We start from the raw sequence: 17,516 nt of genomic DNA, 5'->3' as shown, positions 1-17,516 counted from the left end.
ATTGTGGACTTGGCCATGTCCTGTCTGTACTGGCCACCAAGGGCTGATTTTCCCTCTGGGAAGGGAAGGGAGAGCCCAGCACAGCCCAAATCTCTCTACAAAGAGAATCCAGGTTTAAATCTGGAATTTGCTGGGTCCTGTCCACCAAGGACTTGATCTTGTCTCAGGACAAGGCAGGGAGAACCCAGCACAGCCCAAATCTCTCTCTGCAAACAGAATCCACGTTTAAATTGTGAATTTGGCCAGCTCCTGTCTGTGCTGGCCACCAAGGGCTGATTTTTCCCTCAGGACAAGGCAGGGAATGCCCAACACAGCCCAAAACTTTCTCTACAAAGAGAATCCAGGTTTAAATTGTGAATTTGCTGGGTCCTGTCTACCAAGGACCTGATTTTCCCTCAGGACAAGGCAGAGAGAACACAGCAGAGCCCAAATCTCTCTTTGCAAACAGAATCCATGTTTAAATCTGGAATTTGCTGGGTCCTCTCTGCGCCAAGGCCACCAAGGACTGATTTTCCCTCAGGACAAGGCAAGGAGAGCCCAGCACAGCCCAAATCCTGCTCTACAAAGAGACCCCAGGTTTAAATCTGGAATTTGCTGTGTCCTGTCCACCAAGGGCTGATTTTCCCTCCGGACAAGGCAGGAAGAGCCCAGCACAGCCCAAATCTCTCTGCAAAGAAAATCCAGGTTTAAATCTGGAATTTGCTGGGTACTGGCCACCAAGGGCTGATTTTCCCTCTGGGAAGGGAGAACCCAGCACAGCCCAAAACTTTCTCTACAAAGAAAAACCCATGTTTAAATCTGGAATTTGGCCATCTCTTGTCTGTGCTGACCACCAAGGACTGATTTTCCCTCAGGACAAGGCAAGGAGAGCCCAGCACAGCCCAAATCTCCCCTGCCCTGCCCAGTGAAGAGCCCAAACCTGTCCCCAGGCTGGCTGAAGGCGCCACCGGGGCAGGCGCCACCACCTCGGCGTCCCCTCAGAGGGGGCCCAGGGAGCTGCTGACCCACTTACAAACACACACAGGTTTCTGAGCAGACCACTGGCTGCTCTTTTGGCAGGTGATGCTTTTGTGGCCCTTGAGCTCGAAGGCGGGCTGGCACTGGAAGTGCAGGGTGTCCCCGTGGCGGAAGCGGGAGCCCTCACGGCGGCCGAAGGCGGGGACGCCGGGATCCCCACAGCTGCCCTGGTCGATCTCTGGAAGGGAAAAACAACACAGGGTTGGGTGAGGGAAGGGGCTGGGAGGGAGAAAACGGAGAATCTGGGTGTGGGGAAGGGGTTCAAAGAGAGAGAAGACAGGGTTGGGGTGTGGGGAAGGGCTGGAAGAGAGAAAACAGGATTTGGGGTGTAAGGAAAGGGTTGGAAGAGAGAGAACACAGGGTTGGGGTGCGGGGAAGGGGTTGGAAGAGAGAAAACAGGATTTGGGGTGTAGTAAAAGGGCTGGAAGAATGAATTTGGGTGTAAGGAAAGGGTTGGAAGAGAGAAAACACAGGGTTGGGTGTGGGAAGGGGCTGGAAGAGAAAGAACACAGGGTTGGGGTGTGGGGAAGGGACTGGAAGAGAGAAAACAGGATTTGGGGTGTAAGGAAAGGGCTGGAAGAGAGAGAACACAGGGTTGGGGTGTGGGGAAGGGGTTGGAAGAGAGAAAACAGGATTTGGGGTGTAGTAAAAGGGTTGGAAGAATGAATTTGGGTGTAAGGAAAGGGCTGGAAGAGAGAACACACAGGGTTTGGGTGTGGGGAAGGGGCTGAGGCCCAGCTGGTGCAGCCCCCACAGGTTGTGGCATCCCAACCCTGATTTTCTCCTAAAAACCCCTCCTGACAGCTCCTCCACCCCCAAATCCAGGGTTTTGGGATTAGGAAAGGCACAATTTCCTGTTATCTCCTGCTCCCCTCCATCCCATTTCCAAAAGGCTCCCTGCCCTGGATCACTATTAGCTCCAAAAACCTCACTCCTCTTTAGTACTTCCACATTATTTATCTGCTCCACACTCCTCTCCTCTCCCAATCCTCTCGTTTTTATCCCCAAAAACTTCATTCCTCCTGAGTGTTCCCACATTATTTATCTGCTCCTCACTCCTCTCCAAATCCTCTGGTTTTTATCCAAACAGTTCATTCTTTCATTCCTCCTGAGTGTTCCCACATAATTTATCTGCCCCACGTTCCTCTACTCTCCCAATCCTCTGGTTTTTATCCCCAAAAACTTCATCCCTTCATTCCTCAGTGTTCCCACATTATTTATCTGCTCCACACTCCTCTGGTTTTTATCCCCATCATCTCTGATCAGTCTCGCTGCCTTTTTCCTCCCCGTTTCCAATTTCTTGCACCAAATTGGAAATCTCTTTTCTGACACTTCCTTTACAGAGGCAAACCATGGGAGCTGAGATTTGCATGACTCCCTCTAATATCCCAATTTGGCTGGAATAACAACAAGCACCCTCATTATTATTCTGGCTCCAGGCAACTCCACATCCAGGTGTATTTTGAGCAGGAGTCACTGAGCTTCTGCTGCATCTCGAGCTGAAAACTCACTGCTAGCTAATGAAGCATCCCCAAAATAATTTAACATAAATTAATATTAAAAGTTTTCATGAAACAGGCTGAGTTTTTTTGCCTCTCAGTGAAAGCACTTTGCCAGGATTTACGGATCTTCCTGCACACTTTCCAAATCCAACTGTTTAGGAGCTGCACTTGCATATTAGGAATGGAAAATGAAAATTTTGGGTGTTAAAGCTGCACTGAACTGTTCATTCCTCCCCTCAAAAACGCACAAGGTCAGCAGTGCTTAGCATGAAATGAAAATTCAGCTGGAAAACTCAAGGAATAGCAACGAGCTGGGATGGGAGGAGTGGATGTGGAACATTTATCAGTGTGTCTGACAGGGACCAGGGGATGCTCCCTGCTGCCACTCAGAACACCCATGGCTGTCACACCCTGCCTGAGCTGTGGCAGTCCCAAAATTCCATGCACAGACACAAAAAATTCCCATCCTGGCAGCCCTGAAACTCCTCCACAAATGGACACAGAAATTCCTGCCTGACCCCATCATGGCAGTCCCAAAATTCCACACATGGACACAAGAAATTCCCATTGTGGCAGCCCTAAAACTCCCCCAGAAATGGAAATAAAAATTCCCATTCTGGCAGCCCCAAAATTCCACACCTGGACAAAAAAAATTTCCATCTTGGCAGCTCCAAAATTCCACACATGGACACAAAAAACTCCCATTGTGACAGCCCTAAAATTCCTCCACAAATGGATACAGGAAATTTCCATTGTGGCAGCTCCAAAATTCCACAAATGGACACAAAAATTCCTATCCCCGCAGCCCCAAAATTCCACACATGGACACAAAAAACTCCCATTGTGACAGCCCTAAAATTCCTCCACAAATGGATACAGGAAATTCCCATTGTGGCAGCTCCAAAATTCCACAAATGGACACAAAAATTCCCATCCCTGCAGCCCCAAAATTCCACACATGGACACAAAAAACTCCCATTGTGACAGCTCCGAAACTCCTCCACAAATGGACATAAAAAATTCCCATCCTGGAAGCCCCAAAATTCCATACATGGACACAAGAAATTCCCATTGTGACAGCCCCAAAACTCCTCCACAATGGACATTAAAAATCCCATCGTGGCAGCCCCAAAATTCCACACACAGAAACAAAAACTCCCATTGTGACAGCTCCAAAACTCCTCCACCCATGGACATAAAAAATTCCTGCCTGACCCCATCATGGCAGCTCCAAAATTCCACACACCAACACAAAAAAATGCCCATCCTGGCCGCCCCAGAACTCCCCCACAAATGGAAATAAAAATTCCCATTCTGGCAGCCCCAAAATTCCACACATGGACAAAAAAGATTTCCATCTTGGCAGCCCCAAAATTCCACACACCAACACAAAAAAATGCCCATCCTGACAGCCCCAAAACTCCCCCACAAATGGAAATAAAAATTCCCATTCTGGCAGCCCCAAAATTCCACAAATGGACACAAAAAATTCCTGTCTGAGCCGTGGCAGCCCCGTCCTCCTGAAGGCCACAGGAGCTTCCCCAGAAGGGTCAGAGATGCCAAAACCCCAGGGCCAGCCCCAAATGTTTCCCTCAGCTTGGGCAGGGATGGGAATCGCAGAAATTCTGCACCAAGCAGCTCCAGCTTAGGGAAAAGCAGAATTTCCAGAGCTGGAATTCCAAAGGGAGATGGGAATGTGCAGCATCAATAAAATCGGGGTGTGCTGAGGGCATCAGGAGCTCAGGAAAAAACGCAGCCAAGTGAGGTAAAATCAGCATTTTGACCCTTGGATGAGAGAGAATAAAAACATCACTGCAGGGTCTCCTCCCTCCTCACCCTTTCCTGTCACCCTGCACGACCCCAGCTCCAATCAGGGGGTTAAAAATGGGAGGAAAATGAGGAATTAGAGCTCCCAATTCCCACCCTCTCCTTGTCAGCAGCAAGCAAACACAGCTCGAAGGTTTCATCACCTCACAGAGGTCAGGAAATGGAATTTATTCGGAAATTCCATTTTTTGACCTGAGGAAAATCCCCTGGTTCCTGCATTTCTTTGTGTAAGGGAGTAAAATCCATGAAATATTGAGCAGGGCAGAAGTTTCATTTAAAAAAAAGAAAGAAAAAAGGAGTGATTCAAAAATATCAAAACATGTTACTTCAATAAGATTGAAACATTCCTCCTGATGAATGTTTAAAGAAAAATCACTTCCACATTAGAATAATAAAAGTCAAAACTAAACAAGAACATCCAAACCAAGTGTTTTGACATTATTGAAAGGAAACAAGTTGACATGAATCTTTCACTGCTTTCCCCATCAAATATTATTCATACAGGGGGAAATTTTTTGACAAAACTGCGTTTTCTGAGGGAAAAATGTGGCAGCAGGAATTTTGCAGAGCTCTTTGTGCTGTTTGGTTGAGGGTGGTGGGTGGGAAATTGGGTGAGGAATGAGAAAAAAATCTCCCTCACACCTCCCCAAATCCAGGCTGCTCCCCATCCCTGGGAATTCCTGCTCTTGCAGGAGGAAAGGGGGAAAATGAGGATTTTTCTGAGGGAAAATGAGGATTTTTGTGAGGGAAAATGAGGATTTTTCTGGGGGAAAATTAGGATTTTTTCTGGGGGAAAACGAGGAATTTTTCTGAGGGAAAATGAGGAATTTTTTCTGGGGGAAAATGAGAATTTTTTCTGGGGGAAAATGAGGAATTTTTCTGAGGGAAAATGAGGAATTTTTCTGGGGGGAAACGAGGAATTTTTCTGGGGGAAAATGAGAAATTTTCTGGGGAAAATGAGGAATTTTGGAGCTGCCAGCAAGTCAAACTCTGGTTTCTGGAAGGGGTAGCCAGAGGGTGAAGGATTTGTGAGACTGAGGAAACACCACAAATGTCAACCCCAGACAGGAAACACCCAGGGAAATATTTTACCTCACACACAGGATTTTGTACTTAAATGACCTTGGCTTAATTAATTAAAGCTTATGGTGTCAGGTAGGAATTTGGAGGAGGGTGTTTCTGCTGCCTTTTCGTTTTCTCCTCCAAGAATGAATAAAAATGATCCCATTTTTATCCCAAGCCTAAAGGATTCTCTGGTCCTGACCCCATGGAAGGGGTGGAACAGGAATGGACTTGAAGCTCCTTCCAACCCAAACTGGTCTGGGATTCCTGAAGGAGGAAAAAAGGGATCTAAAGAGGAAAACACCCAGGAAAATATTTTACCTCACACACAGGATTTTGTACTTAAATGAACTTGCTTAATTAATTAATGAAAGCTAATGATGTCAGGTAAGAATATGGAGGAATCAAGACCAGGGTGTTTCTGTTGCCTTTTAGTTTTTGCCTCCAAGAATGAATAAAAATGATCCCATTTTTATCTCATTTCAGCCCAAAGGATTTTACCTCACACACAGGATTTTGTACTTAAATGAACTTGCTTAATTAATTAAAACTAATGGTGTCAGGTAAGAATTTGGAGGAAACAAGATCAGGGTGTTTCTGTTGCCTTTTAGTTTTCTCCTCCAAGAATGAATAAAAATGATCCCAATTTTATCCTAAGCCTAAAGGATTCTCTGGTTCTGACCCTATGGAAGAGGTGGAACAGGATGGACATTAAGGCCCCTTCCAACCCAAACTGGTCTGGGATTCCAGAAAAAACAGATCTAAAGAGAAAACACAACAAGGAGGGGGTGAATTAAAAGGAAAAATCCCTTCCTGCCCCTCCCTGCCACCCAAAACCAGCAGAGCAGAGCAAGTGCAGCACTGGGCCTGGCTCTGCTGGGACCAGCATCACTTTAAACCCTGTCCTGAGCTTTGGGCCAGGCTTAAACACCAGGAACAGGACCCTGGCAGAGCTCAGCTCAGCTCAGCACGAGCTCAAAGCCCTTCTGTGGCTCCTGCTCAAGCCCTTAAATTAAATTTGATTCAAATTAAATTAAATTTAATGGGAGAGCAGAGCAGGAGGGATGGAAACCCCTTGGCCTCCTGAGAGACCCCAACACCAACAAAACAGGGAGTGGGAGATGCAGAACCTTAAAAAAAAATAAATCCAGAGCTGGATTCCCACCTGGATAATTGGCAAAAGAGCTGCAGGAAACAGCAGCTCAGCCCAGCTAAGTTTGAAAAAAAAAAAAAAGAAAATAAAATCCTTATTTCTTCTGCTGAAGAACTGGAGTTTATTCCAAGCAAGAGCATAAAAGTAAATCAATTGTATCAATTCCCGTGGTAAGATGAAGAAGTTTGATGAAAAGCACAAAGGGCAGGGGAGGAAATCTCCAGCTCCAGCCCTGCAGAGCTCCTAAGCCTCTTCAGCACCGTGGGGCTGAATTCCAGCTCTCCACAGCCAAAGCCTTGCTCAGCACTCCCCTGACAATAAACAGCTTTTAATCATCCCCTGCCTGCAGCAGGGGGCTCAGACCTGACTCAGCTCCTTCCCAATTCCAGCAGAAATCCAAATTAAATTAGTGTGGGAGTGCCCATAAATCTGGTTTTAATTTGAAATTCTGGCTTTCTATTCAAACAATGCAACAGTGAATTACAATTTGGCTTTGTTCTGGATTTTTGGTGGGTTTTTTTGTGATGTTTCTGTTCTTACCACAGGAATTTATAAAATTCATCTACTTTTATGCTATTGCTTGGCATAAACTCAGGTTCATCAGCAGAAGAAATAAAGGTGGTGGTTTTTTTTTGGAATTTAAATAGGGGAATATCCCTCAAAAAGAAGAAATGATGGGAGTCTGGATCTTCTTTAACCAATCCTAAATTTCTCAGGAACTTCTGAACAATGTGGTCTGAAGGAACCCTTTGTCCCAGCTGTTACAAGGGGCTGGGAATTCTGCAGGAATATCCTGATGGAAGTGGAAGGCACCAGCTCCAGGGCAAGGAGTTTTCCCAACAAATCACCCAGGATTAAAGGAAAAAAGGGAGAAGGGAAGCCCCAGGATGCCAAAAAATTCAGCATCCCTCAGCTCTGTGCAGTGGGGAGGAAGGAAAGGGTACTCCAGGAAAGTGGAGCTTAATCCAAACTCCTTCTGCCAAGCACTGGAAATGCAGAATTATTGTTCATTAAATGAGAAAAAAAAAATCTGTTCAGGAGGATAAAAGTTGGGATTGGAGATTTGGGAGTGATTTTGGGGAACATCAAGGAGCCAGAGCTGAACTGAGACCCAGGTGATTTACACAGGCTGCAAACTTCCATTATTTAAAATGAATAATGTGCATTTGGGGCTGGCGATTCCAGAGCTGAAGGCTCCCACTGGGCACTTCCAGCACCTCTCAGGGAGATTTCCCCTCACAATTTCCCTATTTTTGCCAACACCTGTGACAACAGCAAACACACAAGCTTAGGCCAGACTTGAGCACTCACATTTTGCTGCATTCCATGAGTTTCTTTGAAAAAATCCCAATATTAACTTTTATTAACTTTGATTTCACCTGAAACAGCCCATTTTAAAGCAGCTGACACCAGAGATCTGCTGGAACCAGGGATTCCCCCATCCCATCCCATCCCACAGGCACAATCTGTTCCTGTCAGCTGAAATTCCCATTTTTTTTTTTCCCAATAAAACACCTGAAATGGCAACGGGGCAGCCCCCACCCAGCCAGCTTGGATGGGAAAGGAAACTCTTAAGGAAAAAAAAAAATAAAACCAAACCTTCAGAGCTTTGATTTATTTAGAGGAGCTCCCTTTTCTCCCCAATCCCTGCACCCAGTTTTGATTTATTTAGAGGAGCTCCCTTGTCTCCTCAATCCCTGCACCCAGTTTTGGTTTATTTAGAGGAGCTCCCTTTTCTCCCCAAATCCCTGCGCCAAGTTTTGGTTTATTTAGAGGAGCTCCATTTTCTCCCTGCACCCAGCTGGTCCCTGATATTTTGGGAAAAGGGGAATTAGAAGGGAGAAGCCTGGGCTACCTTCATAGGTGGCTTTGAAGCCCAGCAGGTTGCTGACACTGTCGGTCTGGAAGAGGAGCCACATCTGGTGCTGGGTGCTGACAATGAGGTCAGGGACTGTGGTGCCTGTCAGGCTGCAAAAATAAATAAGAAAAACAAATTAAAATAATATAATACATAAAAATAGTTAAAATAATAATGATTTAAAATATTATATATGTATATTAATTATATATTGTTAAATTATACTGTTGTTAAATTACACTGTTATTAAATTATATATTAATATATCAATATTATATTGATAAATATTATATTACTATTAATATATTTTATATTAATAAAATAGTCTTAGAATTATAAAATTAATAAAATAATATAATAATATAATAAAGACATAATAATGTAATATATTAAACTATAGTATGATTAAATTATATATTATATTAATTAAAATAAAGTATAATATAAAGTAATATAAAATATATAATATAACATAATATAATAAAATAAATTTATAAAAATAATTAATTTTATATAATAATAAAAATAAAAACATAATTATATAATAGATAATATGATAATACAAAGATATAATATTAATACATAATATAATGTAAAATATTATATAATTATAAATAATATATAAATATTGTGTGATTATAAAAATATAATATAATACATAATAATATAATAAAAACAGCCTCTAAGTGGCCTCAGATTCATCACCCTCAAATAAAGGACTCTGCAGGAGAAGGAAATGCCAAACTAATGCCAAACTAATTAAGAATCACCCCAAAAAACGGGAGATTTTCAAGCCTGGTGTCAGCGTGCCACAACCCAACCTGCTGGGCAGACCTCAGCAGGTCAGAGAAAGGATGTTACAGATAAGGAAAAATAAACAACTCTGAGAAGGAGAACCAAGGAATCCTGACTTCTTCTTGGGTCTCGGGGCTGGCAAAAAGAGACTTTCCAACACCTTGAAATTACCACCTTTATATGAAGAGTTACAAGTCAAGAGAGTTTAAGTAGAATGACAGTGAATTTATCACAGGGTGACAATGTAGAATTTTGGGGTTTTAGAATGGGGGTTCAAGAGGCAAGATGGAGGAATCTGGGCGTGTCCTGTCCTTCTTCTTCCTCCTGGCCTCCATCTTCTGCTGGGATGGTGGCACTTTTGGATTGGTTTAAGGTAGAAGCTCACTGTCTAACATAGGTGATAGGTATTAAAAAATTATTGTAAATAAAGTACATGTAGTTCTTAGTATAAAAAGCCAACACCACCCCACGGGCAGGGACTGTGCCACAATCTGACCTGCCCGACAGGTAAGGAAAAATAAACAACCTTGAGAAGGAGAACCAAGGAATCCTGACTTCTTAGGTCTCAGGGCTGGGAAAAAGAGACTTTCCAACACCTCGGGGTCATCTCCACACCAGCAGACAAAGCAGGAGCCCCAAATGTGCTGAACACCCTGTGAGCCTTTGAGGATCCACACGTGCTGAACAGCCCTGAGCCCTTGAGAAGTGCCACTAATCCCAGCAGGATCAGGGCTCTGCCTTCCCCTCCCAGGAGGGCTGAGGAGATTGAGGGAAAAGTCACTGATCCCCCCCTATGAACGAGGCTCATTCAGCCTCTGGGATTCATCACCTCAGCACAGCTTCAGAGCTTCATCCCCCACCCACAGGAGCATCTTTGGCACAGGCAGATGGAGCTCAGCTCCTGCCTCCCTTCCCAGGAGCAGCATTTGTGTGGGTGGGATGATTATTCCAGGAGCAGGGCTCCTGTGTTGCCTGTGTTTAATGTTGTGATTATCCTGTTTCTGCTCTGGTATTATCTGCGAGAAATTCAGAAATTAAGAGCGAGTGGAGAGGGGTGAGAGGGTTTTTTTTATCTTTTCTTCAGGGTTTAAATAAATCCCAATTGATGCCCATGCTCAGCTCTGGGTTGGGCCTGGCCCCAGCTATAACAGCAGCACTTGAAAGGCTCCTGGATAAAAGTAAACTCAACAGAAGGGGACAGGGAATTGCTGGAGCAAGGCCAGAGGAGGGGTGTGAAGCTGATCAAGGGACAGGATCCAGGCTGGGAGAGTTGGGAATGTTCAGCCTGGAGAAGGAAAGGTTGAGTGGAGCCCTCACAACACCTGCCAGGAGAGCTGGAGAGGGACTCAGCACCAGGAACTGCAGTTCAAGGGGGAATTAATTCAAAAGGAGAGAATTGGGTGAGATTTTGGGAAGAAATTGCTCCTGCCAGAGGAGGGATGTGATCCAGGCTGGGAGAGTTGGGAATGTTCAGCCCGGAGAAGGAAAGATGAGTGGAGCCCTCACAGCAGCTTCAGGAACTGCAGTGCCAGGACAAGGGGGAATGAATTCACACTGGAAAAGGGGAGAATTGGGTGGGATTTTGGGGAGAAATTGCTCCTGTCAGAGGAGGGATGTGAAGCTGATAAAGGGACAGAAGCCAGGCTGGCAGAGTTGGGAATGTTCAGCCTGGAAAAGGAAAGGTTGAGTGGAGCCTCCTCAGCATCCCAGGAGCTGCAGGAGAACTGAAGATGGATTCAGCACCAGGAACTGCAGTGCCAGGACAAGGGAGAATGAGTTCCAAGTGGAAAATTGGAGAATTAGGTGGGATTTGGGGGAGAAATTGCTCCTGCCAGAGGAGGGATGCGATCCAGGCTGGGAGAGTTGGGAATGCTCAGCCTGGAGAAGGGGAGGTTGAGTGGAGCCCTCACAGCTCCTGTCAGGAGAGCTGGAGAGGGACACAGCACCAGGAACTGCAGTGCCAGGACAAAGGGGAGTGAATTCAAACTGGGAAAAGGGAGAACTGGGAGGGATTTTGGGGAGAAATTCCTGGCTGTGAGGGTGGGCAGGCCCTGGCACAGGGTGCCCAGAGCAGCTGTGGCTGCCCCTGGATCCCTGGCAGTGCCCCAGGCCAGGTGGACAGGGCTGGGAGCACCTGGGACAGTGGAAGGTGTCCCTGCCATGGCAGGGGTGGCACTGGATGGGCTTTGAGGCCCTTCTACCCCAAACCATCCCAGGATTCTGTGGCAGCTCCCAGGGCTGTGTCACCCTCCCAGTGCAGGTGACATTAACTCTGCTCCCTGCCGAGTGCCAGCTCCTCTCCAGGGCAGGGACCTCAGGGAAATGGGGCCTCCCTGGGCATCACAGACCTGTCCTGCCCATCCAGGGACAGGGGCACCTGCAGCAGCCATGCCCAGGCTCTGAACCTGGAGTAGATTTTTTTGTTTTTGTTTTTTTTCCTGCAATCACAATCCCAGCCAAGCTCTGCCCCGGCCTCTGCTCTGATTTCTCTGACCTGCAGCAGCATTTTATTGATCTCAGGCTGCTGGTTAAATGAAGAAGTGATCTTGTTTTAGTGCCTGTTTTGCATCCCAGAGATGTTCAGGAGTGTTATTGTTGATTCTCAGTTTATTTATTGAAGCAGCAGCCAGGCAGGAATGAGGAAAACTCCAAGAGGAAAAACCTCCAGGAAAAGGTGCTTCAAAGCTTCGTGCATCCTTTGCCACCCCACTTTTAACAAGCTGGGGGATTGATTTGGGTGCTTGTTACTTCAGGAAATCAAATTCCTTCTTGCAAGTCAGGAAGCTCAGCCTAACAATCTGCCCCCTGCTCCCATTTTCCAGGGGTGGGAATGAGCCCGGGAACAAAATCCTTCCCAGCTCAGTTTGGGGTGGAATCTGCTGCTCTGCAGCTCCCCTCAAGTGCATTCCTTGATTGGGAAGGCAGCAGGGCTGAGCTCCTCAACAGCCAAGGAGAAGTGAAGAGCAAGGAAGAAAATTGGAATTACTGCCTTTGACGGGAGTTGCTGCATTTTGATTTTCCCAAAGAAACCTCACTTTGTATCCAGGTATTATTCCTGAATAATCCGGCTAAAAGTGGGCAGAAAACTCTGGAAAAAGTGATCCATGGACTTTCAAGCACATTAATTAGCACTGTGGTCTTCACAGCTCGCTCCCATTTCGTTACTTTTCAATTAATCCTCCCAGATTATTAACAAAAAAGCCAAAAAAAAAAATCCCTGGAAGGATTAACAGCAGGAATTTACTGGAAACTTCCTGGGAAAAGATTCCAGGCACTGCACCTTGTTCAGTCTCAGATATTGCAAATTTGCATCAGCCTCACCTGGCCAGGTGCATTCTGGTACTCACAAAAAAAGCACAGAGGGGACAATTTTCTGTCCCCAAAGTGACAAAAAAACACTAAAAAAGCCCTAAAACCACCGGATCCCTGCATCCCAAGCCCTACAGCTCCACCTGGCCAGGTGCATTCTTGCAGGAGGGAACTGGGGAATTGGTACTCACATATAAAGCACAGAAGGGACAATTTTCTGTCCCCAAAGTGACAGAAAACCACTAAAAAAAGCCCTAAAACCACCAGATCCCTGCATCCCAAGCCCTGCAGCCTCACTTGGCCGGGTGCATTCTGGTACTCACATATAAACCACAGAGGGGACAATTTAATTTTCTGTCCCCAAAGAGGCAACCAACCCCAAAACCCCCTGGATCCTGGCATCTCAAGCCCTACAGCCCCACCTGGGCAGGTGCATTCTGGTACTCACATATAAAGCACAGAAGGGACAATTTTCTGTCCCCAAAGTGACAGAAAACCACTAAAAAAAGCCCTAAAACCACCAGATCCCTGCATCTCAAGCCCTACAGCTCCACCTGGCCAGGTGCATTCTTGCAGGAGGGAACTGGGGAATTGGTACTCACATATAAAGCACAGAAGGGACAATTTTCTGTCCCCAAAGTGACAGAAAACCACTAAAAAAAGCCCTAAAACCACCAGATCCCTGCATCTCAAGCCCTCAACCCCACCTGGACAGGTGCTTTCCTGCAGGAGGGAATTCGAGAATTGATACTCACACATAAAGCACAGAGGGAACAACTTAAGGAAATCCAATTTTCTGTCCCCAAAGTGAAAACCAGCCCCAAAACCCCCTGGATCCCTGCCTGCCAAGCCCTCAGCCCCACCTGGGCAGGTGCAATCCTGCAGGAGGGAATCGGAACTCACACATAAAGCACAGAGGGGACAATTTTCTGTTCCCAAAGTGACAAAAAAACCCACTAAAAAAAAAAGCCCTAAAACCACCAGATCCCTGCATCTCAAGCCCTACAGCTCCACCTGGGCAGGTGCATTCTGGTACTCACACATAAAGCACAGAGGGAACAACTCAAGGAAATCCAATTTTCTGTCCCCAAAGTGACAAAAAACCACTAAAAAAAGCCCTAAAACCACCGGATCCCTGCATCCCAAGCCCTCAGTCCCACCCGGGCAGGTGCACTCTGGTACTCACACATAAAGCACGGATTTCTGGTCTCCGACCTGGCCCCCGTCCCCCACTGTCAGAGTGTCGTAGCCTCTCTCCAGCTCGAATTCCTCGAAGGTGAGTTTGATCACCTGCCAAAGACACAATTAACACCATTTATTCATCAATTAACACCAAGCCCTGCCCTGCCCTGCCCGCGGATCCCGCAGCAGCTTCCAAGAGCATCAAAATCTCCAAAACAGCCCCAAGAGTTGGGTGGTTTTTCTTGGGTTTTTTTTTTAGGGTTATTTTTTTTTGTTTGGTGTTTTTTTTTTTTTTTTTTTTTGGGTTTTTATGGAGATTTTTTTGGTTTGGTTTCGGGTTTTTTTGTTTGTTTTGTTTTGTTTTTTTTGTTCTTTTTTTTGTGGTTTTTGTTGTTGTTGTTGTTTGGTTGGTTGGTTTTGTTTTTTGGGGGTTTTTGTCTTTTTTGTTTGAATTTTTGGTTGGTTTTTTTTTTTTTTGGTGGGTTTTTTGTGTTTTTATCTTTTGTTGTCTTTTTTTTTTTGTATTTTTTTTTTTCCTTCATGATTTTTACAGTGCTTTGGATCACCTCTGCTCCATCTCCTGCTTGCCCAGGTGACTTCACTGATATCAATATTTGTGTGCTTTTTGCAGCTCCATGTGCCTTTTCCCACCGTTTCCCTCCCCAGAACTGGAATTCTGCAGGTGGGTTTGGACGTTCATGGTGGAAATGCAGAGTATTTTGCTCTGTGGCTCAGGAAATGCAGAGTATTTTGCTCTGTGGCTCAGGAAATGCAGAGTATTTTACTCTGTGGCTCAGGAAATTCTCCTGGTTCCTGGCCAGAGCAGGAGAGAATTTACGGATTTCTGTGAATTGTCAGAGAATTCTCTCCTGCTGTCTGCACGCACAACCCTCAGCATTTTCACATCTCTAATCCCTTTTTTTCCCTCTCCTGTCCCACCCAAATTTTGGGTTTTTGCAGCCCCTCTGCATCACTTAGGAGCAGAACTCCCAGGGAAGTTGGTGCTCCAAGGGAATTTCTGATTTTCAAATCCAATTTAGGGGGCAGAGTCCTTAACCCAGCCTGAGATAGGCTGAACAAACAGAAAAAGAAGAGATTAATTAAATTAGAGTTTCACATCCCTCAGCAGCAGAAATGCAAGGAACCAAAGCCCAGGAAACCCAAAATCTTGGTTTTACCCTTCCTTGCTTTTCTAAGCAGCAAAACCTGAGCAGCTGTGGATTCCCAGGGGGATAAAAAACCCCAAGTTCAACCCAAAAATAATTCTTAAAATGTGTTTATACAGTTCAGGCTGAGCTGGCCTGTGTTTTCTTTCCTAGGGATGAGCACAGTATTTTTCAATGCACAGAAAACTAAATTAAAGAAGAGTTTCACACCTCCCATCAGCAGAAATCAATGGAGTTTTCTTTCCTGGATTCTTTATCTGATCAGCAAAAAGACAAAAAAAAAAGCCCCAAAACCACTCAAATGCTCGAGACCTTTGCAAATACAAGAAATTCCCTGACTTTTAACAGATTAAATCCCCAAATGTGGGTTGGTGCTTCTTTCAGCACACAACACCAAAATCACCAAAAGGGAGAAGGAACCAAAGCCCAGGAAACCCAAAATCTTGGTTTTGCCCTTCTTTGTTTTTGTAAGCAGCAAAACCTGAGCAGCTGTGGATTCCCAGGGGGATAAAGACCTCAAAGTTCAACCCAAAAATAATCTTTAAAATGTGTTTATACAGTTCAGGCTGAGCTGGCCTGTGTTTTCTTTTCTAGGGATGAGCACAGTATTTTTCAATGCACAGAAAATTAACTTTAAGGATTTAAACTGATTTTTAAATGAGAGTTTTTTCCCCCAAAGCCCCAGGATGGTGAACCAGGAGCCCGGGTGATGCTTCAGACAACGTGAATTTGTGTTCAGTACCCAAACATTAACCTGTGCAGGCTCGAAAGGCATGGAAAGTTGGAATAAAGGAATTAATTAACCCAGAGAACATTGAGCTGCAGATCTGCACACACCATTACCTCAGCCACTCCAGGAGCTGCATCCTGAGCAGCCTGACCCTAATTAAACAACTAATTACATCCTGGCACACCAAGACTGCAACCTCGTGGCACCAAGATTTGGGTGCTGAATTTTGTATTTATTTACCCAGCCTTCTGTTTTGTGGTTTCCTTTTTTTTGTTTGTTTGATTTGTTGGGTTTTGTTTGTTTGTTTTGGTTTTTTTTTGTTTGTTTGGGGTTTTTTTGTTGGTTTTTTTTGTTTTCCCTCTGAAAGCTGGAAATGTAATTTATTTTATTTAATTATTTAATGATTTGTCCAGTCACATTTTGAGGAGAAAAATCCACAATAATTCACTCTGGTAGAACAGCAGCTCGTGTAGTTCTAACCTGAAGCTTTACAAGCTTGTATTTATTTACCCATTGTATTTATTTACCCATTTTCCTGTTTTGGTTTTTTTTTTTTAATATTGTATTTATTTACCCATTTTCCTGTTTTTTTGTTTTTTAATATTGTATTTACATACCCATTTTCCTGTTTTGTTGGTTTTTTTAAATATTGTGTTTATTTATCCATTTCCTGTTTTTTTAATATTGTATTTATTTACCCATTTTCCTGTTTTTTTTAATATTGTATTTATTTACCCATTTCCTGCTTTTTTTTAATATTGTATTTACATACCCATTTTCCTGTTTTGTTGGTTTTTTAAAATATTGTGTTTCTTTATCCATTTCCTGTTTTTTTAATATTGTATTTATTTACCCATTTTCCTGCTTTTTTTTTTAATATTGTATTTATTTACCCATTTTCCTGTTTTTTTTTAATATTGTATTTATATACCCATTTTCCTGTTTTGTTGTTTTTTTAAAATATTGTGTTTCTTTATCCATTTCCTGTTTTTTTAATATTGTATTTATTTACCCATTTTCCTGGGTTTTTTTTAATATTGTATTTACATACCCATTTTCCTGTTTTGTTGTTTTTTTAAAATATTGTGTTTCTTTATCCATTTCCTGTTTTTTAATATTGTATTTATTTACCCATTTTCCTGTTTGGTTTTTTTTTTTTTTTTTTTTTTAATATTGTATTTATTTACCCATTTTCCTGGGATTTAAAAAAAAAAAAATATTGCACTTATTTACCCATTTTCCTGGGGTTTTTTGAATATTGTATTTATTTACCCATTTTCCTGGGTTTTGTTTTTTTGTTTTGCTCTGAAAGCTGGACGTGTAATTCATTTAATTTAATTATTTACTGATTTGTTAAAGAGCCAGGGGAGCCACCAGCAACCCCAAACCTGGAAGTGCTGGAGTGAAAAGGAGCAATCAGCAAAGCCAGGAAGATGGGAAAATGGGATGGGACTCCTGATTCCAAAGTGATTGGAAGTTCAGTCACATTTTGAGGAGAAAAATCCACAATATTTCATTCCCGAGCAGCAGCTCTAACCTGAAGCTTTCCAAGCACATTTCTCATTTCCCTGCTCCCCTCAGGCTCCAGAATTTCCCCCTCCCTTTGGGATAAATCATCCCCTTCTCCCTCCATCAGCTTGGACAGGGCTTTTTTTTGGGAATAACCCCAGGAGAAACCTCAACCAGCAACATCCATTATGTCAAAGAAGGGCCAGAAATAGCTTTTATGCAAATCCCCCAATTATCATTTGCATTTCTCAGCTCCCCAGAGATTTCTTTTTCCACCGTGGTTGGAATTAATTCCCAAAGCACCAGGGCCCAGCTAAAAAAAAAAAAAACCCTGAATATCCCCCAAAGAGGTTTTGATGTCCCCCCTCTGCAGAGGGAAAAAAAAAAAAAAAATCCCAATTTTTCA

General features: G+C 44.0%; 1 protein-coding gene across 3 annotated transcripts in view; it reads right to left on the bottom strand.

The window, feature by feature from the left end:
• The window catches only part of CSMD2 (CUB and Sushi multiple domains 2), a 248,594-nt gene that overhangs the window by 104,112 nt on the left and 126,966 nt on the right, over positions 1–17,516 (bottom strand). For 2 of the 3 annotated variants that reach the window (XM_036396894.2, XM_054517183.1), the window contains 3 exons: positions 13,710–13,813; positions 8,417–8,529; positions 1,013–1,195 (listed from right to left, as the gene is read on the bottom strand). The exons of the other annotated variant lie outside the window; for it this stretch is intronic. In XM_036396894.2, the coding sequence (XP_036252787.1) occupies positions 1,013–1,195; positions 8,417–8,529; positions 13,710–13,813 (400 nt within the window). The remainder of the gene's footprint in view (positions 1–1,012; positions 1,196–8,416; positions 8,530–13,709; positions 13,814–17,516) is intronic. 3 annotated transcript variants of the gene reach the window in all.

Source organism: Molothrus ater, chromosome 24, assembly GCF_012460135.2.
Source record: "Molothrus ater isolate BHLD 08-10-18 breed brown headed cowbird chromosome 24, BPBGC_Mater_1.1, whole genome shotgun sequence".
NCBI classification, from domain to species: Eukaryota; Metazoa; Chordata; class Aves; order Passeriformes; family Icteridae; genus Molothrus; species Molothrus ater.
The sequence above is the reverse complement of the archived record's forward strand: the minus strand, read 5'-3'. Positions and strand labels throughout refer to the sequence as shown.